Genomic DNA, 27,997 nt, shown 5'->3' with positions numbered 1-27,997 from the left:
CTTTCGTCAGTATTTCCAGATTGGTGATGGTTTTGCTTAGAACTCACCGGATGAAATTGTCCATAAATAAGATTTTATTTTCGGTAATAAATTTATACATTGCGATGCTTGATACAACAGTTTTACGTTGTGTTTTCAATTACCTTCTTGCTCTAGTCAAAATGACCGAGTTCAGAAAAACACTTGTGAAAATAGACTTGTAACAGTAACACTCGCCCCCAAGTTTTAATAGTACAGTAAGAAGTTGTACAGTGACGTTACTAAGGTCATGGCATGTACTGTACTCTGCTGGCCGCCTGTGTTTTATTCGTTCCATTAAGTTAGCCCATAGTTGAAGTTGGGATGTGAATAATTACCCAAAGGTTTATCACTTTTGCATCTATCTAATTGGTTGCAGTAAAATTAAAAACTTGCATATATATCATGATTTCTGAACTTCCTACTTAAATGCTTAAAAGGAGTAACTGTTAGCATATAGGCTGACACAAGTGAGTTCTGACTTTGTTTATAAAGAAAAATAAGCTGGAACTTGAAAATTACATAAGTTATAGTTTGAAGTTATTTATGGTGCTGTTATTAAAAGGAATTAATAGATGTCTGCGAGTTGTGTATCATAATTTCTGAAAAAAATCTTGAGTTGAAGGGCTGTAGGAGGTGGATAAGAAGTAGTGGATAATAAATGAATGGTTTGGTCCATCAGGAACCTGTGCTGAGATTGTTGTTTTTCACTATATCAATGATTTGGATCACTGCTTGGTAGTATGATGCTTAATTTTGATGATAGTAGGTTATGTATATGAGTTAGGACATTATAAATAAACTTGCCTTTATAAATAAACTTGTCTGATTGATAATGTGGAAGAGTGGGTCCTGGTTTGTCAAATTTTCTTAATTATAGTTCAGTGCACTTATGATACGAATATATGAATTAGGAGCAGGAGTCCACTTCGACCCCTTCAGCCTACTCTGCCGGTAAATAAGGTCATGGCTGATCTGATTGTAACCTCAACTCCACATTCCCACCTGTCCCTTATTCCACTGCCTTTTGAGGAAGAACGTTCCGGACATTCATGATCCCCTGAGAAACTCCAATGGGTATAAGCCCAGCCTGTCCAACCCTTCCTCGTTAAGTCCTGATGTGTATGCTGGAGATGAGAAGCATTTTAGATGTTTGGAATAAATACTTTTTGGAGAGAGTAATCTCAAATACTTTGGCAGAATGTACTGTGGAAATATGAGCTAGAAATGACTCGTGGTGTTTTGCTAGGATTTGTGATGAGGCCTCAATTATTTACGAAATGAATAACTCAAAGAACCATATATGCCAGTTGCCTGATAACATAAAGATTGGTTACATCGTAAATAATATTCAGGGGAGCTTAAATCATTTTTAAATTTAGAGTACCCAATTTGTTTTCAGTTAAGGGGCAATTTAGCTTGGCCAATCCACCTACCCTGCATATCTTTGGGTTGTGGGGGTGAAACCCATGCAGACACGAGACAAATGTGCAATCTCAACATGGACGGGATTCGAACCCGGGTCCTCAGCGCCATAGGTAACAATGCTAACCACTGTGCCTCTTGCTGCCAGGGGAGCTTAAATCATTGCAAGATATCAGTGAGTGAGCAGAGCTGTGGCAGATGGATTTCAGTTAAGTGTGAGATGATCTAATATCTATCAGAAAAAGGATAAATCCAAGCACGTTTTAAATGGTGAAAAACTGGGTATGGCAGAGGTTCAAAGAGATTTAGTGATCTATGTACACAGAGCATTGAAATGCAGTGGTAGGGTACAAAATATGATCAAAAAAGCTCTTGAAATTCTAGCTTTTTCTTGGGTGATTTATTTAAAAAAAAACATTTTTACAGGATGTGGGCTTCACTGGCTAGGCCCATCCTGATTACCCTTGAGAAAATGGTGGTGAGCTGCCTTCTTGTGTGGGGTCTTATCAAAAGCTTTCTGAAAATCTAAATATCCACTGGTTTCCTCTTATCTATTTTGCTTCAAAAGACTCCAACAGAATTGTTAAACGTGATTTCTCTTTCATAAATCTTTGTTGACTCTGCTGGGGCAATCGTACATTTGTTTTCTAAGTGTTCCACCGCATCCTTTTATTATAGATTCTAACATTTTCCCTGCTACTAATGTCTGGCTGATAGGTTAATAGTTCCCCATTTCTGTATCCCTCCTTTGTTAAATAATGGGATTACATTTGCCACATTCAATGGGCAGCAAGGTGGCACAGTGGTTGGCACAGCTTCCTCACAGCGCCGAGGTCCCAGGTTCAATCCCGGCTCTGGACCACTGTCTGTGTGGAGTTTGCACATTCTCTCTGTGTTTGCATGCGTTTCACCCCCACAACCCAAAAGATGTGCAAGGCAGGTGGATTGGCCATGCTAAATTGCCCCTTAATTGGGAAAAATGAATTGGGCACTCTAAATTTATAAAAAAGAATTTTCCACCTTCCACTATGCAGGCACATTCTAAAGTCTATAGCATTTTGAAGGATGGCCGCCAATTTATCTACATGGTGTAGTCAGCCTGCTCTTTAAGGCAGGCTGTCTCTCTGTAAAGTGAAATTCCACTGAATCTTAATACTGGAATTTGAAAGATGGAAAATGGAAGAAGTGGAGGTAGATTCAGTTGAGGCCCTCAAAAGAGAAATTATTAATTTTCTGAAGAGCAAAATATTGCAGAACTACAGAGACTAGGTGAGTTGCTCGAGGAGAGAGCTGGCATGGACATAATTGATCAAATCGGCCCCCTGTACGACATCCATTCTATGATTCTATGAAACACAAACATGCAGTTCTTAAAGTATTTTAATTCTATAATTTTTATGCAGGATTTATTCGCTTTGTTTTCTATTCTTTATACATAGAAATATATTTCAAAATTGACAGTGTTCCTTGCAATCGTCTAGATATTGATACAGAAAACCTCTGGGTGCTGTATTTCCTTCAACAGAAAGAAAACTTCAATTCTTTGCCTCCAATTGAGAAAAAAATGCAGTTTTAGACATAGTTGCCATGTGTAGTGTTAGGATCCCGAACGTGAACCCAACTATTTTCTATTTGTGAAGCTGTGAGGAAATGTTGCTGCATAACAGGAGTATTAACACTGACCCACTGGTATCTTTGATATTAGAAGAAACTTTAATTTCTTAAATAATCGCCTTAGCAACAAAGAAATAGCTTTACAGGCAACAGTTCTTAAGTAAAATACAAAACCTTAACTTATTTCCTAAATCTGCACTATATTCCAATTAAGCAAGTTACTGGTTTACAGGGATAGGTTTTCATAGAATTTACAGTGCAGAAGGAGGCCATTCGGCCCATCGAGTCTGCACCGGCTCTTGGAAAGAGCACCCTACCCAAGCTCACATCTCCACCCTATCCCAGTAACCACCCTGATCCCACCTCACCTTTTTTTGGGACACTAAGGGAAATTTAACATAGCCAATCCATCTAACCTGCACATCTTTGGCTCTTGGAAAGATCACCTCCACCTCCACCCTATCCCCATAACCCAGTAACCCCATCCAACACTAAGGGCAATTTTGGACACCAAGGGCAATTTATCATGGCCAATCCACCTAACCTGCACATCTTTGGACTGTGGGAGGAAACCGGAGCACCCGGAGGAAACCCATGCGCACACGGGGAGGATGTGCAGACTCCTAGGTTGGAGATGTGGGCTTGAGTATGGTGCTCTTTCCAAGGGCTGGTGCATACTTGATGGGCCGAATGGCCTCCTTCAGCACTGTAAATTATATGATTCTATGAATACAGTAGTCCCCCGTTATACCGCGCTCCGCAATACCGCGGTTCGTGATATACGGCGGGGGGGCTTATGGACCCCAACTGTCAGCTTCCCTCTCCGGATCAAAGTGAGCCGGCCGCTGAAATTGACACTGCCGGCTGCTCTCTCCCTCCAATCAGAAACATTAAAACTTAAAAGTTGGATTGGAGGGAGAGAGCAGCCGGCAGTGTCAATTTCAGCGGCTGGCTCACTTTGATCCGGAGAGGGAAGCTGCTCTCTCACTGAAACAATCAGCCGGCCGCTGAAATTGACACTGCCGGCTGCTCTCTCCCTCCAATCCAACTTTTAAGTTGTTAAAAATGCAGCAGTGCTTGTTTTAATTACATCGTGGATGTCCGCGGCCCGGATGCAACGGGGGTGGCTGTCTTGGACCCCAACACCCGCGTTATAAAGGGGGACTACTGTATATATTAAATACCACCATGTTAACCAACAGGGGTTTACTTGCTTTTCTTTGTGTAGAGTCTCTGGAGAGAGAACCTTTCAGGACCAAACTGAGTTCCAGGACCTACAGACTCTTCAGACAGACCTGACTCCTCCCATTACCCGCATCATGTGTACCCAAAACATTCTGTATTATTTTGTCTCTTCTTACAAGATGTCTCTTAACTTGTTTAGCCAGGGACAAACACAATATCACAATATCTCTCCTAAATTATCTACACCCCAGGGGTCTTAAACTTAAACAATGTTCCATTAGATGGCTATTTGTAAACAAGTAAATGGTTCTCAAGATCTGATAGAACACTTCACCTGCAAATCAATTATTACCTCACTTTTAAGACACCTTAATCACTGCTCTAGCAGTCATATTGTCTGTACACATTTTAACCCAGGTTTTAATACAAATACTGCAACAATGATAAAATATGACAATTTCTAACACTCCTCACAATAGAAAATAGAAGCAGGAGTAGGCCATTCGGAGGCCATTCGGCCTTTTGAACCTGCTCCGCCATTCATTATCATCATGGTTGATCATCCAACTCAGAATATGTTACTATTTTCCCTCCACATTCTTTGATCCTTTTTGTGCCACAAGCTATATCTGACTCCTTGAAATCATATGGGTTTTTAGCCTTCTGTGGTAGTGAATTCCACATGCTCATCACTCTCTGGGTGAAGAAAGTTCTGCTCTGAGTCCTAAATAGTTTACCCTGTATCCTTAACTGTGACCACTGGTTCTGGACTCCCTGCCACTTGGGAACATCCTTCCGGCATCTATCCTGTCTAGTCCTGTTACAATGTTCTATACAATCCCCTTTCTTTCTTCTAAACTCCTGTGAATATAATCTGTACTGACTCAATCTCTCTTCATTCGCCAGTCCTGCCATCCCAGGAATCAGTCAGGTAAACATTTACTGCATTCCCTCAATAGCAACAATATCCCTCCTCTGATAAGGAGACGAAAACTGCAAACACCAGCGCGGGTTCAATTCCTGTACCAGCTTACCCGAACAGGTGCTGGAATGTGGTGACTAGGGGCTTTTCACAGTAACTTCACACTTGTGACAATAAAAGGTTAATATTATTGTATAGATTCCACATCATTGGAGCAAATATGTTTTCTCACTCTTGTGTTAATTTCCTCTTTAACCAGTAATGTAACCACACAGCCTTTTCTATTTTTTGTCTGTCCTTCCTGAATACTGAATACCCCTCGGTGTTCAGTTCCCATCCCTGGACACCTGCAGCCATGTGTCCATTATCCGACTATATCATACCCTTTACGTCTATTTGGGCGATTAATCCATCCACTTTGATGCGAATGCTCTGTGCATTAAGCTATAAAGCCTGAAGGCATGTTTTTTTTAAACATTCCTTGCACTGTTCCCATTATTTTTCACTTTGGCCCTGTATGATTCTGACCCTTGATTTCTCTGCCTATTACTTTTCTTATTTCTCTTTGTCTTTTGTTCTTGTCTGTATTTCCCCCTCAGCTGACTCCTTGCACAGGCTCCCAACCCCCTGCCATTTTTAGCTTAAACCCTTCCCAACCACTCTAGCAAATACTTCCTGTAGGACGTCAGTCCTGGTCCTGCCCAGGTGTAACCCATCCAGTTTGTACTGATCCCACCTTCCACAGAACCGGTCCCAATTTCCTAAGAAGCTGAAACCCTTCCCCTCCCATCATATCTTAAGCCATGCATTCATCTGATATATTATCCTCTTTCTGATCTTACTAGCATGTGGCACTGGTAATAATCCTGAGATCACTACATTTAAGGTCCTACTTTTCAACTTCCTAACACCCTACATTCTTTTAGGCCCTCATCCTTTTTTTTAGCCTGTGTGTACCAAACCACAGCTGTTAACGTTCCTCCTACAGAATGTCCTTTAGCTGTTCTGAGACACCATTGGCCCTAGCACTAAGGAGACGGCATACCATTCTAGAGTCTTGTTGTGGCCACAGGAAGAAACTATCTATCCCCTTGAAATTGAATCCCTCGAACTATTGCATTTCCACAATTTTTACTCCTCCCCTGTGAGGCAATGCCAACTGTGGTGCAACAATTTTGTAGTTGCAGCTTTCCCCTGAGAGGCCATTCCCCCCAAAGGTATCCAAAGTGGTATATCTGTTTTGTAGGTAACAGCCACAGGTGAATCCTGCACTGCCTACCTAATCCTGTTGCTCGGTTTGGTGGTCAACCATTCCCTTCCTGCCTGTGGAGTCTTGGCCTACGGTGTGACTACCTGTCTATATGTGCAAACCACTATAATCTCTACTTCTCAGATGCTACATAGTGTTTTCAGCCGCTACTCCAGCTCTGAAATCTGAGTTTCCAGGAGCTGCAGCTGGAGACATTTACTGCACAAATCCTGGCCCCACATCCTGGAAATGTTCCCTGCATCCCACATAGAGCAGGAGGAGCATACTGGGGCTTTGTGCTCTCCTGCCATGACTTACCCCTTTAAATTAAACCTTTTGGAAGAATCATAGAATTTACAGTGCAGAAGGAGGTCATTCGGCCCATCGAGTCTGCACTGGCCCTTGGAAAGAGCACCCTACCCAAGCTCACATCTCCACCCTATCCCAGTAACCACCCTGATCCCACCTCACCTTTTTTTGGACACTAAGGGAAATTTAACATAGCCAATCCATCTAACCTGCACATCTTTGGACTGTGGGAGGAAACCGGAACACCCGGAGGAAACCCACGCAGACACGGGAGAACGTGCAGACACCACATGGACAGTGACCCAAGCCGGGAATCAAACCTGGGACCCTGGAGCTGTGAAGCAACTGTACCAACCACTGTGCTACCGTGCTGCCCAACCAATTTAAATGGAATAATATTCATTACTGTAGGGCCCTTCTTCCCTGGTCCTCGTTAGTACAGAATACAGCCCGTACAAACTATTATTCCGATCCCGGACCAGACCGTAACAGTTGCGAGGATACCAGACAGAACCCCCAAATTAAATTTAGTTTGTAAGACTATGTATGAATCAAGGATACTTCACTCAAGGTGTGATTTCATGCACAAATAGTAATAGGGAATATTAAAACATACTTTATTACTAACGTAGTCTTAAACTCACTTTAACATCATACAAGAAATATAGCTTGCAATGACCAGTTAAACAATGCTTAACGATAAAATAAAACACTTAAACCACTCAACTGCTATCTTTTTCTCTCTAATCAAGCAAAAAACTATCACTGTTCACTGTTCCCGTTAACGATATCATCTCTTTCCCAATAACTGGGGTATGATCATCTGATTTAAGGTTAAACACTTTCTCTAATTATTTATCCCCCCGGGAACCCTCTTTCATAGAACATAGAACATAGAACGATACAGCGCAGTACAGGCCCTTCGGCCCTCAATGTTGCACCGACATGGAAAAAAAAAACGAAAGGCCATCTAACCTACACTATGCCCTTATCATCCATATGCTTATCCAATAAACTTTTAAATGCCCTCAATGTTGGCGAGTTCACTACTGTTGCAGGTAGGGCATTCCACGGCCTCACCACTCTTTGCGTAAAAAACCCACCTCTGACCTCTGTCCTATATCTATTACCCCTCAGTTTAAGGCTATGTCCCCTCGTGCTAGCCACCTCCATCCGCGGGAGAAGGCTCTCGCTGTCCACCCTATCTAACCCTCTGATCATTTTGTATGCCTCTATTAGGTCACCTCTTAACCTTCTTCTCTCTAACGAAAACAACCTCAAGTCCATCAGCCTTTCCTCATAAGATTTTCCCTCCATACCAGGCAACATCCTGGTAAATCTCCTCTGTACCCGTTCCAAAGCATCCACGTCCTTCCTATAATGAGGCGACCAGAACTGTACGCAATACTCCAAATGCGGCCGTACTAGAGTTTTGTACAACTGCAACATGACCTCATGGCTCCGGAACTCAATCCCTCTACCAATAAAGGCCATGACACCATAGGCCTTCTTCACAACCCTCTCAACCTGGGTGGCAACTTTCAGGGATCTATGTACATGGACACCGAGATCCCTCTGCTCATCCACACTACCAAGAATTTTACCATTAGCCAAATATTCCGCATTCCTGTTATTCTTTCCAAAGTGAATCACCTCACACTTCTCCACATTAAACTCCATTTGCCACCTCTCAGCCCAGCTTTGCAGCTTATCTATGTCCCTCTGTAACCTGCAACATCCTTCCGCACTGTCTACAACTCCACCGACTTTAGTGTCGTCTGCAAATTTACTTACCCATCCTTCTGCGCCCTCCTCTAGGTCATTTATAAAAATGACAAACAGCAACGGCCCCAGAACAGATCCTTGTGGTACGCCACTCGTAACTGAACTCCATTCTGAACATTTCCCATCAACCACCACTCTCTGTCTTCTTTCAACTAGCCAATTTCTGATCCACATCTCTAAATCACCCTCAATCCCCAGCCTCCGTATTTTCTGCAATAGCCGACTAGTGGGGAACCTTATCAAACGCTTTACTGAAATCCATATACACCACATCAACTGCTTTACCCTCGTCCACCTGTTCAGTCACCTTCTCAAAGAACTCGATAAGGTTTGTGAGGCATGACCTACCCTTCACAAAACCATGCTGACTATCCCTAATCATATTATTCCTATCTAGATGATTATAAATCGTATCTTTTATAATCCTCTCCAAGACTTTACCCACCACAGACGTTAGGCTCACCGGCCTATAGTTACCGGGGTTATCTCTACTCCCCTTCTTGAACAAAGGGACCACATTTGCTATCCTCCAGTCCTCTGGCACTATTCCTGTAGCCAATGATGACCTAAAAATCAAAGCCAAAGGCTCAGCAATCTCTTCCCTGGCTTCCCAGAGAATCCTAGGATAAATCCCATCAGGCCCCGGGGACTTATCTATTTTCACCTTGTCCAGAATTGCCAACACTTCTTCCCTACGCACCTCAATGCCATCTATTCTAATAGCCTGGGTCTCAGCATTCTCCTCCACAATATTATCTTTTTCCTGAGTGAATACTGACAAAAAGTATTCATTTAGTATCTTGCTTATCTCCTCAGCCTCCACACACAACTTCCCACCACTGTCCTTGACTGGCCCTACTCTTACCCTAGTCATTCTTTTATTCCTGACATACCTATAGAAAGCTTTTGGGTTTTCCTTGATCCTACCTGCCAAAGACTTCTCGTGTCCCCTCCTTGCTCGTCTTAGCTCTCTCTTTAGATCCTTCCTCGCTTCCCTGTAACTATTAAGCGCCCCAACTGAAACTTCACGCCTCATCTTCACATAGGCCTCCTTTTTCCTCTTAACAAGAGATTCCACTTCTTTGGTAAACCACGGTTCCCTCGCTCTACCCTTTCCTCCCTGTCTGACTGGTACGTACTGATCAAGAACACGCAATAGCTGTTCCTTGAACAAGCTCCACATATCCAGTGTGCCCAACCCTTGCAGCCTACTTCTCCAACCTACACATCCTAATTCATGTCTAATGGCATCATAATTGCCCTTCCCCCAGCTATAACTCTTGCCCTGCGGGGTATACTTATCCCTTTCCATCACTAATGTAAAGGTCACCGAATTGTGGTCACTGTCTCCAAAGTGTTCACCTACCTCCAGATCTAACACCTGGCCTGGTTCATTACCCAAAACCAAATCCAAAGTGGCCTCACCTCTTGTTGGCCTGTCAACATATTGTGTCAGAAAACCCTCCTGCACACATTGTACAAAGAACGACCCATCCAATGTACTCGAACTATATCTTTTCCAGTCAATATTAGGAAAGTTAAAGTCTCCCATAACAACTACCCTGTTACTTTCGCTCTTTTCCAGAATCATCTTCGCCATCCTTTCCTCTACATCTCTAGAACTATTAGGTGGCCTATAGAAAACTCCCAGCAGGGTGACCTCTCCTTTCCTGTTTCTAACCTCAGCCCATACTACCTCGGAAGAAGAGTCCCCATCTTGCATCCTTTCTGCCACCGTAATACTGTCCTTGACTAGCAGCGCCACACCTCCCCCTCTTTTGCCCCCTTCTCTGACTTTACTAAAACACCTAAACCCCGGAACCTGCAACAACCATTCCTGTCCCTGCTCTATCCATGTCTCTGAAATGGCCACAACATCGAAGTCCCAGGTACCAACCCATGCTGCCAATTCCCCTACCTTATTTCGTATACTCCTGGCATTGAAATAGACACACTTCAAACCACTGACCTGAACACTGGCACCCTCCTGCGAAGTCAAATCTGTGCTCCTGACCTCTCTACTCTCAATCTCTCGCACCCCAAAACTACAATCCAGGTTCCCATGCCCCTGCTGAATTAGTTTAAACCCCCCCAAAGAGTACTAACAAATCTCCCCCCCAGGATATTGGTGCCCCTTAGGTTCAGATGTAGACCATCCTGTCTATAGAGGTCCCACCTTCCCCAGAAAGAGCCCCAGTTATCCAGAAATCTGAATCCCTCCCGCCTGCACCATCCCTGTAGCCACGTGTTTAATTGCTCTCTCTCCCTATTCCTTGTCTCACTATCACGTGGCACGGGCAACAACCCAGAGATAACAACTCTGTTTGTTCTCGCTCTGAGCTTCCATCCTAGCTCCCTAAAGGCCTGCCTGACATCCTTGTCCCCTTTCCTACCTATGTCGTTAGTGCCAATGTGGACTACGACTTGGGGCTGCTCCCCCTCCCCCTTGAGGACCCGAAAAACACGATCCGAGACATCACTTACCCTTGCACCTGGGAGGCAACATACCAAACGTGAGTCTCTCTCGCTCCCACAAAATCTCCTATCTGTGCCCCTGACTATTGAGTCCCCAATTACTAATGCTCTGCTCCTCTCCCCCCTTCCCTTCTGAGCAACAGGGACAGACTCCGTGCTAGAGACCTGCACCCCATGGCTTACCCCTGGTAAGTCGTCCCCCCCACAAGTATCCAAAACGGTATACTTGTTACTCAGGGGAACGACCGCAGGGGGTCCCTGCACTGACTGCTTCTTCCCAGTCCCTCTTACAGTTACCCATCTATCTCCAGTCTTTGGTGTAACTACTTCCCTGAAGCTCCTATCTATGACCACCTCTGCCTCCCGAATGATCCGAAGTTCATCCAACTCCAGCTCCAGTACCATAACTCGGTCTTGTAGGAGCTGGAGCTGGCTGCACTTCCTGCAGGTAAAATCAGCAGGGACACTAACGGCATCCCTCACCTCAAACATCCTGCAGGAGGAACATTGCACTACCTTCCCTGCCATACCACTTAATTTCAACCAAGTTCTGGTAAACAAATATAAAACAAATAAAAAATAAAAAATAAAAAAAATAATAATATAATATAGCACTTACCTGCTCACACCAATGGGTCTTATTATTAGGTTAGAGGAGGAGGGCGGGTGTCTCTCCTCTCGCGCTCTTTTCAATGTCCCAGCTGTCTTACCTCTCGCGCTCTTTTCAATGTCCCAGCTGTCTTACCTCTCGCGCTGTTTTCAATGTCCCTGCTGTCTCTCCTCTCGCGCTCTTTTCAATGTCCCTACTGTCTCTCCTCTCGCGCTCTTTTCAATGTCCCTGCTGTCTCTCCTCTCGCGCTCTTTTCAATGTCCCAGCTGTCTTACCTCTCTCGCTCTTTTCAATGTCCCTGCTGTCTCTCCTCTCGCACTCTTTTCAATGTCCCAGCTGTCTTACCTCTCGCGCTGTTTTCAATGTCCCTGCTGTCTCTCCTCTCGCGCTCTTTTCAATGTCCCAGCTGTCTTACCTCTCTCGCTCTTTTCAATGTCCCTGCTGTCTCTCCTCTCGCGCTCTTTTCAATGTCCCAGCTGTCTTACCTCTCGCGCTCTTTTCAATGTCCCTGCTGTCTCTCCTCTCGCACTCTTTTCAATGTCCCAGCTGTCTTACCTCTCGCGCTGTTTTCAATGTCCCTGCTGTCTCTCCTCTCTCGCTCTTTTCAATGTCCCTGCTGTCTCTCCTCTCGCGCTCTTTTCAATGTCCCTGCTGTCTCTCCTCTCGCGCTCTTTTCAATGTCCCAGCTGTCTTACCTCTCGCGCTCTTTCAATGTCCCTGCTGTCTCTCCTCTCGCACTCTTTTCAATGTCCCAGCTGTCTTACCTCTCGCGCTGTTTTCAATGTCCCTGCTGTCTCTCCTCTCGCGCTCTTTTCAATGTCCCTGCTGTCTCTCCTCTCGCGCTCTTTTCAATGTCCCTGCTGTCTCTCCTCTCGCGCTCTTTTCAATGTCCCAGCTGTCTTACCTCTCTCGCTCTTTTCAATGTCCCTGCTGTCTCTCCTCTCGCACTCTTTTCAATGTCCCAGCTGTCTTACTTCTCGCGCTGTTTTCAATGTCCCTGCTGTCTCTCCTCTCGCGCTCTTTTCAATGTCCCAGCTGTCTTACCTCTCTCGCTCTTTTCAATGTCCCTGCTGTCTCTCCTCTCGCGCTCTTTTCAATGTCCCAGCTGTCTTACCTCTCGCGCTCTTTTCAATGTCCCTGCTGTCTCTCCTCTCGCACTCTTTTCAATGTCCCAGCTGTCTTACCTCTCGCGCTGTTTTCAATGTCCCTGCTGTCTCTCCTCTCGCACTCTTTTCAATGTCCCAGCTGTCTTACCTCTCGCGCTCTTTTCAATGTCCCTGCTGTCTCTCCTCTCGCGCTCTTTTCAATGTCCCAGCTGTCTTACCTCTCGCGCTCTTTTCAATGTCCCAGCTGTCTTACCTCTCGCGCTGTTTTCAATGTCCCTGCTGTCTCTCCTCTCGCGCTCTTTTCAATGTCCCTGCTGTCTCTCCTCTCGCGCTCTTTTCAATGTCCCTGCTGTCTCTCCTCTCGCGCTCTTTTCAATGTCCCAGCTGTCTTACCTCTCTCGCTCTTTTCAATGTCCCTGCTGTCTCTCCTCTCGCACTCTTTTCAATGTCCCAGCTGTCTTACCTCTCGCGCTGTTTTCAATGTCCCTGCTGTCTCTCCTCTCGCGCTCTTTTCAATGTCCCAGCTGTCTTACCTCTCTCGCTCTTTTCAATGTCCCTGCTGTCTCTCCTCTCGCGCTCTTTTCAATGTCCCAGCTGTCTTACCTCTCGCGCTCTTTTCAATGTCCCTGCTGTCTCTCCTCTCGCACTCTTTTCAATGTCCCAGCTGTCTTACCTCTCGCGCTGTTTTCAATGTCCCTGCTGTCTCTCCTCTCTCGCTCTTTTCAATGTCCCTGCTGTCTCTCCTCTCGCGCTCTTTTCAATGTCCCTGCTGTCTCTCCTCTCGCGCTCTTTTCAATGTCCCAGCTGTCTTACCTCTCGCGCTCTTTTCAATGTCCCTGCTGTCTCTCCTCTCGCACTCTTTTCAATGTCCCAGCTGTCTTACCTCTCGCGCTGTTTTCAATGTCCCTGCTGTCTCTCCTCTCGCGCTCTTTTCAATGTCCCTGCTGTCTCTCCTCTCGCGCTCTTTTCAATGTCCCTGCTGTCTCTCCTCTCGCGCTCTTTTCAATGTCCCAGCTGTCTTACCTCTCTCGCTCTTTTCAATGTCCCTGCTGTCTCTCCTCTCGCACTCTTTTCAATGCCCCAGCTGTCTTACCTCTCGCGCTGTTTTCAATGTCCCTGCTGTCTCTCCTCTCGCGCTCTTTTCAATGTCCCAGCTGTCTTACCTCTCTCGCTCTTTTCAATGTCCCTGCTGTCTCTCCTCTCGCGCTCTTTTCAATGTCCCAGCTGTCTTACCTCTCGCGCTCTTTTCAATGTCCCTGCTGTCTCTCCTCTCGCACTCTTTTCAATGTCCCAGCTGTCTTACCTCTCGCGCTGTTTTCAATGTCCCTGCTGTCTCTCCTCTCGCGCTCTTTTCAATGTCCCTGCTGTCTCTCCTCTCGCGCTCTTTTCAATGTCCCTGCTGTCTCTCCTCTCGCGCTCTTTTCAATGTCCCAGCTGTCTTACCTCTCGCGCTCTTTTCAATGTCCCTGCTGTCTCTCCTCTCGCACTCTTTTCAATGTCCCAGCTGTCTTACCTCTCGCGCTGTTTTCAATGTCCTGCTGTCTCTCCTCTCGCGCTCTTTTCAATGTCCCTGCTGTCTCTCCTCTCGCGCTCTTTTCACTGTGCTACCGTGCTGCCCAACCAATTTAAATGGAATAATATTCATTACTGTAGGGCCCTTCTTCCCTGGTCCTCGTTAGTACAGAATACAGCCCGTACAAACTATTATTCCGATCCCGGACCAGACCGTAACAGTTGCGAGGATACCAGACAGAACCCCCAAATTAAATTTAGTTTGTAAGACTATGTATGAATCAAGGATACTTCACTCAAGGTGTGATTTCATGCACAAATAGTAATAGGGAATATTAAAACATACTTTATTACTAACGTAGTCTTAAACTCACTTTAACATCATACAAGAAAATATAGCTTGCAATGACCAGTTAAACAATGCTTAACGATAAAATAAAACACTTAAACCACTCAACTGCTATCTTTTTCTCTCTAATCAAGCAAAAAACTATCACTGTTCACTGTTCCCGTTAACGATATCATCTCTTTCCCAATAACTGGGGTATGATCATCTGATTTAAGGTTAAACACTTTCTCTAATTATTTATCCCCCCGGGAACCCTCTTTCGATAAACAAAATTCCATTCGCCTTACTTCAGCAAATAATGTCGATGGTTGGAATGACTTATGATCTTACTTTTACAATATTTCAATGGTATCTATAGCCTGAAGTCCAGTTATGTTTCAAACCAGGATTTTTAAAAAAAACATCACTGCAGCAGTCAGATACACACTCTAACCCAGGTTTTTAACCATTACCGCACCAGATACATATAATATATTTTATATATTTCACCCTCACCTCACTCAACGGAGCTGATTCCGCTAAGAGGTTATAGCCGTATAAGCCCAAAATAGTCCCTCCACCTGAACCAGCCAAAGACAAAATCCTCTTCAACAGGGAAGAGGGTGGAACAGGGAATAGGCCAAGGGAAAGGAGGGAAAATCACAAATCTGAAAGTATCTAAAAAGACAGGAACCAGGAAGTTGGATTTTCTCCATCAGCTCCTTAAAACTGGCAAACAGGTCTCCAAACGCTTCCCCTCCCATGACTTAAACGTCCAGCCCAAACCCGCTGGCAGAAAAAGGTAGTTATTGCAGATAGGGGCTAGCCAAGACATGCAACAAAGTTTAAAATGCTATCTGAAGTGCTTCCAGTTCCCTGGGGTGGATACCAACACTGGATTCAGGGAAAATCTTACCAGAGAGAAAGGCAACAATGTGGTTACGATTGCACCAAGGCTAGAAGCCTTGCAGTGGCTCGTCTCCATTTGGACGCCGCAATTTCACAGTAACTTCATTGCATTGTTAATGTAAGCCTACTTATGACACAAATAAAAGATTATTATTATAACATCCACATTTAAGACTGAAATAGGTTGATATGATCCACACTCTGGGCCTTTGCCTCTTTGATACACAAGAAAGACCGAGGCCTGTGTGAGGGTAGAGGGCAACGAACCCTGGGATAACATATCCAGAATTAAAGGTACCAACTGCTCCGCCAACCTCTTATCAAATTCAATGCAGAAGCTATCCGGGTCAGAGGCTTTATCAATCTGCATTAACCCAATACATTTTATAATTTTGTCTGGGCACAACGGGATTCAAAGTCATCGCTCCTCTCCTGCTCCACAGCTGGGATGGACAAGCTGTCCAAAAAGTCAGACATGACTGCTCATTCAGCTGGAGGCTCCACTCTATGGAAACCTAATAGAATGATTCAAAAGCCTCATGACCGAAGGAGGGACGGAAACCAGATTGCCACTCGGTTATGTACCCTTTATAAACATTTTTTTCTAGTCAAAGCTGTTTGAATGCGATTTCTGATAGCATCTTCTCACAAACAAATTTCCCATTTCCTTTTGATGTCACTCCTGGATTGTTTCTCAGACTCCACCCCTTGCCCTAGTTGAGGTGTCCCTTGCAAATAATTAAGAGCATTTACCGAATGGTGCAATAGGAGTGGATACTTACAGTTGTCTGTTGAAACAACAAATACCAGGCTGTGTACAGTTTCAGCAAGATTACTTCTTTGCTCCTCCCCTTTCCCTCGGCAACTACAGTACCTGGATTACGTTTGAAAAGGTTGACCTTCGTGAATGAGGAATATTGATTGTGTATAATACTGAAGAGCAGAGACGCAAACCTTCTGTTCCTATGACTGTTTTTCAACTGTGTGTGAATGGATCAGGTACTTCACTCTAAAGTGTATAGGATTATGTAATAATGCAGCATTACCTTTCATTACGTCTTTGAAGTGTGATGAATATAAGAAATTGTCGTACTTTGTAGTTTGTAATTTTGCAATAATATTATTAAAGCTTAGGTTAGAATGCATACAGACTGTATGTCTGCTAGAGCTGTGATTAAAAGTGAGGTAATCAGTGATTTTTGCAGGAAAAGTGTTTTGCTGATAGATATTAAATGTCATTTAGCTGTTTTCAGATAAAGAAGATAGAGAGTTAATGTAATGTTGTAACAGTTTAAGCCCGACTATACAAATAAAGGCACATCTTGTAACACGAGACAAGAATGCTATCTGTTTTGAGTGCAGCTGGTGTACCTAATGGGATGGGCCAGGTATGTCTGGACAAAGTAGTTGCTTCCAGGGCTCTAAGCTAAGCAGAAAGTTTTTAGCTTGATCCTCAAAAAAGGATTTGTCTCTCCAAGGACTTTGCACCAAGATAAGCAAGTAAAACCTTGCTGTTAACTTTATACAAGTGGTTTTAGAAATGTATTGGTTTGCGTAAGTGGAATGTGGAGGCAGATTTCAGGAAGCAAGTTAAGATGTTGTAACTGTGGCTAGCATGTTGTGCAGTGGATAGCACTGGGACTGCGGCGCTGAGGACCCGGGTTCGAATCCTGGCCCTGGGTCACTGTCTGTGTGGAGTTTGCCCATTCTCCCCATGTCTGCATGGGTTTCACCCCCACATCCCAAAGATGTGTAGGTTAAGTGGTTGGCCATGCTAAATTGCCCCTGAATTGAAAAGAAAATTGGGTACTCTAAATTCATAAACAAAAACAAACAAAAGATGTTGTAACTGTTAACTGTAAAGCTATTTCTTTGTTGCTCATGTGCTTAAATATGTGTTCAAATTAAAGTTTGTTTTAACATACAAGCTATCTACTGGTCAGTGTTATTATTCACAGTTTTACAAAATGCAAATAGTTGGGTTCTAATCTGGGATTTCAACCAAAATTGGGGACTGGTCTGCACCCATAACAGAAGCAAAGCAAGGAAACATTTGTTTCCTAATAATGGTTGCTTTGTTTGGGCCTGAATTCTATAATGCACATTGTGAAACAATTCTTACATTAAGAACACTTAGGAGAATAAAATATTATTTATGACAGGAGACTACAATTCCTGGATTCAATTATAGTTCTGATACTCAGCAGCATTTGGAAAGAAGTGCTGCAATCAGGCAAAGTCAGCACGGATTTACAAAACGAAAATCATGCTTGACAAATTTACTCAAATTCTTTGAAGATGTAACTAGTAGAGTTGATAGAGAGAACTGGTGGATGTGATTTATTTAGACTTTCAGAAGGCTTTTGACAATGTCTCACACAGCCGATTAATATGTAAAGTTAAAACACGGGATTACGGGTAATGTCTTGAGATGGATAGAAAGCTGGTTAGCAGACTGGAAGCAAAATGTTGGACAAAATGGGTCTTTTTCTGATTGGCAGGCAATGACTAGTGGGGTACTGAAGGGATCTCTGCCAGGACCCCAACTGTTCACATTATATATTAATGATTGGATGAGAGAACTAAATGCATTATCTCCAAATTTGCAGATGATGCAAAGTTGGGTGAGAGGGTGAACTGTGAGAAGGATGCAGAGGTGCTTCAGTGGGATTTGGACAGGCTGAGTGGGTGGTCACATGCATGACAGATGCAGTATAATGTGGATAAATGTGAGGTTATCTGCTTTGGTTGCAAAAATAGGAAGGCAGAATCGGTGTAAATTGAGAGATACAGTACTAAGTGAGACCTTGGTGTCCGCGTGCATCAGTGGCTGAAAGTAAGTGTGCGGGTACAGCAGGCAGTAAAGAAGGCAAATGGTATGTTGGCCTTCATAGCGAGAGGATTTGAGTATAAGAATAGAGATGTTTTACTGCAATTGTATAGGGCATTGATGAGGCCACACCTGGAGTATTGTCTGACGTATTGGTGTCCTTATCCGAGGAACGATGTTCTTGCTATGGAGGGAGTGCAGCAAAGGTTTACCAGGCTTATTCCTGGGATGGCGGGACTGTCGTACGAGGAGAGACTAAATCACTTCGGGTTATATTAATTGGAGTTTAGAAGTGTGAGAGGTTATCTCATAGAAACGTACAAAATTCTAACATAATTGGACCGGTAGATTCAGAAAGAATCTTCCTGATGGGGGAGTCCAGAACTAGGGGTTCACAGTTTGAGGATAAGGGGTAAATCTTTTAGGACTGAGGGGAGGAGAAATTTCTTCACCCAGAGTGGTGAATCTGTGGAATTCGCTGCACTGAAGGTAGTTGAGACCAAAACGTTGTGTCATTTTAAGAAGGAATTAGATATAGCTCTTGGGACTAAAGGGATCAAGGGATATGGGGGAAAGGTAGAATCAGGGTATTGAACTTGAAGATCAGCCATGATAATGAATGGCGTAGCAAGCTTGAAGGGCCGAATGGCCGCCTCCTATTTTCTATGTTTCTATGAACTGATTTTGAACAAATGAAGAAAAAACAGATAGGCCTAGGCTGAACCTGATGAAACAAAATAGCTGTTATAAAACCAATTTGAAGGCGTAATGTGGGGCAGAGCATCCATAATGTTCCATGACGAGGGGCTTTTCACAGTAACTTCATTGCAGTGTTAATGTAAGCCTACTTGTGACAATAAAGATTATTGTTATATTATTATGATGCATGGAAGTTTCTTGGACTAACAGATTTTTGTGAGGGCCATGAAGAATCCAGCACGAGTTTTCAGGATACAAATAAATAACATTTATTTACAATAACATATATATACACAACAGCAGCAGTAACTTCCCTTGCTGCTCACTCCTCTCTCACCCTGGTTCCAAACTGGTCAGCTCTATTTATGCAGGGAGTCTGCTAATAATTTCTCCGCCCCCCTCATTGGGGAAGCTCATACTCCCACAGGATTGTGGGATAGCCATTAGTCCCCAGCCAATGGTAAGCAGGCAGGTTATAACACCCCCCCCCCCCCCCGAAGTCCAAGGAATCCACTGAAGACCCTGGCGAAGGAGGGCGTTGGACTCGTTTTGCCGAAGGCAGGACACCATTTGCACGAGGCGCTGGATCGGGCGGCGTGTAACGAGATGGAGACCGGCGCTTCCGTGATGAAAGGCGCAACGGTTGTACATCCACGGCCCGTGGGCCCAAGGATTCCCCCTCTGAGGTGTCTTGTGTCTCCATCTCGGAGTCAGAGTCTGCTGCCTCCTCGATCTGCGCGTACTTTTTTTCCGCTGCAGTCAGTGTGCGGGAGGCGAAAGCTATCGGCTGCTCGGCCCCGTTCTCCATCTTGTGGGACAGGATGGCCCCAATACCATACGGGGATGCATCACATGTGACGAGCAAAGGCTTTCCAGGATCATAGTGGGTTAGTAACCCAGACGACGACAATTGTTGTTTTACCCACCGGAAAGCAGTTTCTTGCGGCTGACCCCAAACCCAAGTGTGATTCTCCGGCCCCTCATTGGGGAAGCTCATACTCTCACAGGATTGTGGGATTGTCATTAGTCCCCAGCCAATGCTAAGCAGGCAGGTTATAACACAGATGTTACATTCCTAGATGATCCATGTATAGTAGCTTTAAATTTGAGCAACCAGCTGATGCAACTGTTTCTGTCAGTCTCCACCATGTGAACCCTTAAATGACTTATTTGATTCCAAGGGTTGATTTACCAGGAGATCCTGGACTTGCTTGAACATAACATAAGAAATAGGAGCAGGAGTGGACCATAAGACCCAGCGAGCCTGCACTGCTATTTAATACGGTCATGGCTGACCTTGCGTGTCAACTCCATTTTCTCACCTGCTCCCCATATTCTTTAATTTCCCGAGAGCCCAAAAATCTGTCTATCACTGCCTTAAATGTGTCAATGATGGATGCTTGCCAACTTTCATGCTATTCTAAGTGATCATTTCAGCAATATAATTTCAATATTAATTTAATTCCAGCCTTAAACAATAATTTCCTCTATCACCAACAAAATGGCGGTATGTGCCATCTACAAGATGCAATGCAGCAATCGCCAAGGTTCCTTCAATAGCACTTTCCAAACCCAGGACCTCTACCACTTCGAAGGACAAGAGCAGCAGATGCGTGACAATGGGCAGCACAGTAGCATGGTGGTTAGCATAAATGCTTCACAGCTCCAGGGTCCCAGGTTCGATTCCCGGCTGGGTCACTGTCTGTGCGGAGTCTGCACGCCCTCCCCGTGTGTGCGTGGGTTTCCTCCTGGTGTTCAGGTTTCCTCCCACAGTCCAAAGATGTGCGGGTTAGGTGGATTGGCCATGCTAAATTGCCCGTAGTGTCCTAAAAGGTAAGGTTAAGGGAAGGGGGGGGGGGGGTTGTTGGGTTATGGGTATAGGGTGGATATGTGGGTTTGAGTGGGGTGATCATTGCTCGGCACAACATTGAGGGCCGAAGGGCCTGTTCTGTGCTGTACTGTTCTATGTTCTATGTTCTAATACCATCGTCTCCAAGTTCCCTTCCAATCCATGCATCAACCTGACTTGTAACTATATTCGTTGTCACTGGATGTAGAAACACATTGACAGATTATAATCATCTTTATTATTGTCTAAAGTAGGTACACATTAACACTGCAATGAAATTACTGTGAAAATCCCCATGTCCCACATCCCAGTGTCTGTTCGGGTATACTGAGGGAGAATTCAGAATGTCCAAATTACCCACCATCACGTCTTTCGGGACTTGTGGGAGGAAACCAGAGCACCCGGAGGAAACCCACAGAGACACGGGGAGAATGTGCAGCCTCCGCACAGACAGTGACCCAAGCCGGGAATTGAACCTGCGACCCCGGTGCTGTGAAGCATCAGTGCTAACCTCTGCTATCCAACAAATTACAAATTATTAGAAAAAAAAACACGCAAAAATTAACATGTATATTTACAGGTAAGCATCTTCATAATAACAACTATGGCCGCCCCCTTTAACTGGCATACATATTTTACATTCTCCAATATGGCCGAGGCACATGTTTATAGGCATCTATTTACAATTCGGTTTTGGGCCTTAGCTTGCCATCAAACCCCCATAACGAACCCGTAGGCCCCCCCCCCGCTACCTTCCCCCGATTCCCGTCCATTTTCCCCTGATTCTTGGCCACCTGACTATTCTTCCTCTTGTTCGTTGGCCACAAACAGGTCCCGGAACAATTGCATGAATGGCTCCCACGTTCTGTGGAAGCCGTCGTCTGACCCTCGGATGGCGAATTTGATTTTCTACATTTGGAGAGATTCCGAGAGGTCGGACAGCCAGTCTGCAGCTCTGGGCGGTGCTGTTAACCGCCAGCCAAACAGGATTCTACGGCGGGCGATCAGGGAGGCAAAGGCAAGGGCGTCTGCCCTCCTCCCCAGGAATAGATCTGTCTTGTCTGAAACCCCGAAGACCGCCACTATCGGGCATGGCTCCACCCTCACCCCCACCACTTTGGACATAGCCTCGAAGAAGGCTGCCCAGTACTCCACAAGTCTGGGGCAAGACCAGAACATATGGGCGTGGTTGGCCGGGCCTCTTTGGCACCGTTCACATCTGTCCTCCACCTCCGGGAAGAACCTACTCATACGGTTTCTTGTTAAGTGGGCTCTATGTACCACTTTTAGTTGCGTCAGGCTGAGCCTTGCGCACGTGGAGGTGGTGTTGATCCTATGCAGTGCTTCGCTCCAGAGTCCCCACCCTATCTCAATCCCCAGGTCATCCTCCCATTTCTTTCTTGTTGCGTCCAGTACGGTGTCGTCCCTTTCTACCAGTCGGTCATACATGTCGCTACAGTTCCCTTTCTCTAGGATACTTGTGTCCAGTAGGTCTTCCAGTAGTGTCTGTCGTGGCGGTTGTGGGTACGTCCTTGTCTCCTTTCGTAAGAAGTTTTTGAGCTGCAGGTACCGTAGCTCGTTCCCCCTGGCTGGCCGAAATTTCTCTGTCAGTTCGTCCAGTGTTGCGATCCTGTCGTCTGTGTATAGGTGTCCCCCCGTCCTGCCTCCACCTTTTGAAGGTGGCGTCAGTCAGTGCTGGTGTGAACATATGGCTGTTGCAGATGGGAGCCTTGTCCGACATTTTGGTCAGGCCAAATTGCTGCCGCAGTTGGTTCCAGGATTGGAGGGTGGCTGTCACCACTGGGCTGCTGGAGTGTTTTTTGGGTGGGGATGGGAGTGCTGCCGTGGCGGGGGCCCGGAGGGAGGTCCCCATGCAGGACACCTCCGCATGCACCTACTCGGCTTCTGGCTCCTGGATCCATCCCCTTACTCGCTCGGCTGTTGCCACCCAGTGGTAGAATTGTAGGTTCGAGAGGGCTAGCCCCCCCCGGATTTTGTTTTTTGTAGGACCTTCTTTGGGATCCTAGCATTTTTACCCCCCCATACGAACGCCATGATAAGTTTGTCCAGCGCTTTGAAAAAGGCCTTGGGGATGTAGATCGGAATGGATCTAAACAGGAAGAGGAACCTGGGCAGTACATTCATTTTGATCGAAGCTCTTTCAGGAGTGTGATGATTCCGTCCATGCTGCTTTGTGGGTCCGAGATATAGAGGAGCAGATCATCTGCATAGAGTGAGACTCTGTGCTCTCTGCCTCCCCTTCGGATCCCCCTCCAATTTTTTGCTGCCCTGAGCGCGATTGCTAGCGGTTTGATTGCTAGTGCGAACAGCAGCGGGGACAGTGGGCATCCTTGCCTGGCGCCCCGTGCAGCTGGAAGTATTGGGAGTTGGTATTGTTGGTCCGTACGCTCGCCATGGGAGCGTTGTATAGGAGCTTTACCCAAGCGGTGAACCCTGTTCCAAGCCCGAACTCTCCAGTACCTCTATGAGGTATTTCCATTCGACTCTGTCGAAGGCCTTTTCTGCGTCCAGGGAGACGATCACCTCGTACTTGTGCATTCATGATCTTCACTGAAACTTGCTTACATTTCTGCAAACCTTAATAGAAGTGTAGTTAATTCCCTCAAACTGTAAAATATCTGAGTATTCAGAGAAACTGCAATTATCTTCGGCTTTATGAATTCTAATGCTCGAGGATCTTTTTGGGAAATCATTCTTAAAGGGAAAAATTGGAGAGGGACAGGACAGCATTTGTTTTCTGCAAATTTAATGCGAGAAAAAACTTTTTACACAGCCAGTGGTTCGAGCATGGCATTCAATGCCTGGGAGTGTGGTGGAGGCAAGTTCAACCGGGGCATTCAACAGGGCATTTGATGAATGCTTTAATTGAAACCGTATGCAAGGTACGGAGAAAAGGCAGGAGAATGGCACTAAGTCATGATGTGCGTTTGGAGAGCTAGTGCGTGCGCGATGGGCCAAATGGCATCCTTTTACACCATAACAATTCTGTGATTCTGTAAAATGCAGCCGATTCAGAATTATGGAAATGCGATGGCTGCAAATATAATTGTATGGGTATCTTTGTAATAATTATACATCTGAGATATTTTTGTCCTTGGATGTGCCCAGGTTGTATACTTTGTCAAGCACATCTCACTTTCTTTAACTGTGTTGTCCCTAGCATCGGATGACGAGCAATCTGTGGTCTTTGTGCCAGGTATGATTTTGGGAATTACTTTGTTTTGCTGCTACTTTATGCATTATGCAAACTGAGTATTGAAGATGCTTTCAGATACATTTTGAGCAATGATACATTCCAAGAAAGTAATATATGCAAATCTGTAAATGTAATTTTCTGTTGTTATTTGTTGTTGATAAAATTGTGAGCTTAATATTGTAGATGTGAAAATCCATAGGATTCTATGTTCAGTTTGCTACCGTCCTATTTTTGTCGGTGCCATGTATTGCAAAGGATTGTAATTTTAAAAGTAGGATGATGTGAAACATTCCAGGATAAAACTCCCTATTTTTCAGAATGTTATGTATATTATTTATAATTTATATTTATTTTTTGTTCCAAGCTGAGCTGACCCCTTTGATTTCAATTCTATAAATTATGCATTGGATTTTTCTGTAGAAGGGATGGGTGACCTTGTCACATTTGAATTGTTCCAGTATACAATGAAACAGTAAATTATAGATACTAACGATAGCCAATTTCAGCTATCCTTTTTTGTTTGGAGGTGACTTTACCTTCAAAATGTCATCATCTGCACCATTTAAAAAAATGAATAGAATGTGGAATTCCTTACGCAGAATACAGCAGAGAAACTGTTCTGTTCTTGGGATAGAGCCATGAAGCATTCATATAAGAACGAAAGAACAAAGAAAAGTACAGCATAGGAACAGGTCCTTCGGCCCTCCAAGCCCGTGCCGACCATGCTGCCCGACTAAACTACAGTCATCTACACTTCCTGGGTCCGTATCCCTCTATTCCCATCCTATTCATGTATTTATCAAGATGCCCCTTAAATGTCACTATCATCCCTGCTTCCACCACCTCCTCCGGCAGCAAGTTCCAGGCACCCACTACTCTCTGTGTAAAAACATGCCTCGTCCATCTACTCTAAACCTTGCCCCTCGCACCTTAAACCTATGCCCCCTAGTAATTGACCCCTCTACCCTGGGGAAAAGCCTCTGACGATCCACTCTGTCTATGCCCCTCATAATTTTGTATACCTCTATCAGGTCGTCCCTCAACCTCCGTCGTTCCAGTGAGAACAAACCCAGTTTATTCAATCATCTAGAAGTACTTCAGCAAAGTAACTGCAAAGATTCTCAGAAAATATACAAATTTTGCTGAATTGCTGAAGCCATTTTTGTTAATCACACCAGTACGAGAAATCTTGCAACCAGATGAATTTGGAAATCCTTTACCCGTTTTTAAAGCCAGATGTTCTGCATCAAGAAGAAACCTTGTCAAGCTTATTCTTTCATAGGCTTTATCATACCCAATTCCTGTTATGAAAGATTTTGCGGAGGTAAATAGAGCAAAATGTTTGTTTCACCTTTGTATTACATGCATTTTTCCATACATGTGTAGGGATCCATAAACCAAGATGAGCAAATTTACCGAATGACTCCCAAATGATGAAATCAGCAACAAGATTTAACTTTTTACTTTTAATGCGAATAGGTATCAGAATCAATTAAAATAAACATCAAAGGCTAGGAATCCTGTGGTGAGTAACTCACCTCCTGACTCCCCAAAGCCTGTCTACTATCTACAAGGCACAAGTCAGGAGTGTAATGGTTACTCCCCACTTGCCTGGATGAGTGCAGCTCCAAAAACACTCAAGAAGCTCAACACCATCCAGGACAAAGCAGCCAGCTTGATTGCCCCCCCCCCCCTTCCACAACAATCAAACCCTTCACCACTGACGGACAGTGGCAGCCGTGTGTACCATTAACAAGATGCAATGCAGTAACTCACCAATGTTCCTTAGGCAGCACTTTCCAAACCCACAACCACTACCATCTAGAAGGACAAGAGCAGCAGATACCTGGGAATTCCACCACCTGGAGGTTCCCTTTAAAGTTATTCACCATCCTGACTTGGAAATATATCGCCATTCCTTCACTGTCACTGGGTCAAAACCCCTTCCCTAACAACACTGGGTGTACCTACACCACAGGGACTGCAGCAGTTCAAAAAGACAGATCACCACTAACTTCTGAAAGGCAAGAAGGGAAGGGCAATAAATACTGGTCTAGCTAGCAATGCCCACATCCCATAAATTAATATAAAAGAAATGGGCACATCATGATTTGTGTGAACTATGAATTTCACATAGAAATAGTAGATACAACAAAGACTATCTCAGTCCGCCCTGCCTGTATTGTGGTTCCAGTTTCAATCACACAGTTCATCCAATCAGAATGGCAATCCTTTTTCTTTAGGGACTTAGATGCTGTTGCCTGCGAAGAATCAACTATGTAAACATGGCTTCGCCTTTGCAATCTTCCCCATATGGCGCACTTCCTTCTGGAAACTCCTCAACTCAACACCCCATCGATTGTGGAAGCATGAAAACCTTTCTCCAGCTCTGCCCTTTTCTTTGTTCCTGTGGGTACTGCTTCTCAGTCTAGAGTTGTCAGGTCACATAATCTCTATTATTGTCACAAGTAAGCTTACATTACCACTGCAATGAAGTTACTGTGAAAATCCCTTAGTCGCCACATTCTGGCGCCTGTTCGGGTACACTGAGGGAGAGTTCAGAATGTCCACTTCACCTCACAAGCACGTCTTTTGGGATTTGTGGGAGTGCAGACTCTGCACGACAGTGACCCAAGCTGGGAATCGAACCCGGATCCCTGGTGCTATGAAACAAGTGCTAACCACTGTGTCACCGTGTTGCCGTGGAGCAGTATTTCTTCAGTATACTCAAAAAATAATTTTTTTACAAATAACATTTTTACAAATGATGCAAACTCTGTAAAGTTACTTTCAAACATAAAAGAAACAAATTTGGATTCCCCAAATACTTTAAATTAATTACGGTTTCCTTGCTGTTACTGAATCTGGGTAAAAGTTCATGGATTTTCCCCAACACATCAAACCATTATTACATTATCACCCAATCTTTCAATTCACTCCAACTCCAGCCTTGCATTTATTCAGATGTTTTAAAACAAAAAGCTCTAACTGTTCTGAGAGACTATTGAATATATCCACCACATATTCACAGGATGGGAAATAACTCTTTCTAATTTTTGTGTGTGTCTAGTGATGTGTTATCTGTGTTGGTCTAACATCAACTGCAACTGGATGCAGTAAAACGAGAAACAGGCTTCTGACACAGGAGATGGTCCAACATTGTTTTATTGAACCTGCTGTACATAATCTGCTGTGGGTTGCCACTCTATTAACCTAACTGATAACCTTCTACTGGCTTGACCAGACTAGCTCTCTACCACATGGTATGTTCATTAGCTTGTGCACTGTGACTATCTCCTTAGCCATGTCCTGTGAGAGAGGGTGAGTGTGGGGCTGTTTAGCACAGGGCTAAATCGCTGGCTTTGAAAGCAGACCAAGGCAGGCCAGCAGCACGGTTCGATTCCCGTAACAGCCTCCCCGAACAGGCGCCGGAATGTGGCGACTAGGGGCTTTTCACAGTAACTTCATTGAAGCCTACTCGTGACAATAAGCTATTTTCATTTCATTTCTTAATGCCCTGTGGGCTTTATAGCGGTGGTGTCCTGTTTGGTGATTGGTTGTTCTGTGTTGTGTGTGTTCATTGGTTATCCTGTGTGTCAATCACTGCCTGTCTGCATCTCATGAAATACATGAGTGGATATTATGACAGCTAGTGCACTCAGATTCTAAGTAAATAGGAACATGAACAAGCCATTCTGTCCTTGTTCTTGTTCTGCTGTTATCTTGGCATATGAACTCGGAGCAGGAGTAGGCCACTCAGCCGCTCGCATCTGCTTCACCATCTAACAAGATTGTGATTCATTTAACTTAAACCTAAACCTTCCTGCCTGATAACCTTTCACATCTTTGCTTATCAAGAATCTATCTACTTCTGCCTTGAAAATATTCAAAGATTCTGCCTCAACCACTTTTTGAGGAAGTGATTTTCTACAACCCACTGAGAGAAGAAAAACTT

General features: G+C 44.6%; 1 protein-coding gene across 1 annotated transcript in view; it reads left to right on the top strand.

The window, feature by feature from the left end:
- The window catches only part of kiaa1328 (KIAA1328 ortholog), a 248,031-nt gene that overhangs the window by 382 nt on the left and 219,652 nt on the right, over positions 1 to 27,997 (top strand). Inside the window, 1 exon segment of the mRNA XM_038790679.1 lies at positions 23,955 to 24,042. Coding sequence (XP_038646607.1) covers positions 23,955 to 24,042 — 88 coding nt within the window.

The sequence above is a fragment of the Scyliorhinus canicula genome, chromosome 3 (assembly GCF_902713615.1).
Source record: "Scyliorhinus canicula chromosome 3, sScyCan1.1, whole genome shotgun sequence".
NCBI lineage: Eukaryota > Metazoa > Chordata > Chondrichthyes > Carcharhiniformes > Scyliorhinidae > Scyliorhinus > Scyliorhinus canicula.
Note: the sequence above shows the minus strand (reverse complement) of the source record. Positions and strands in the feature narration are given on the sequence as shown.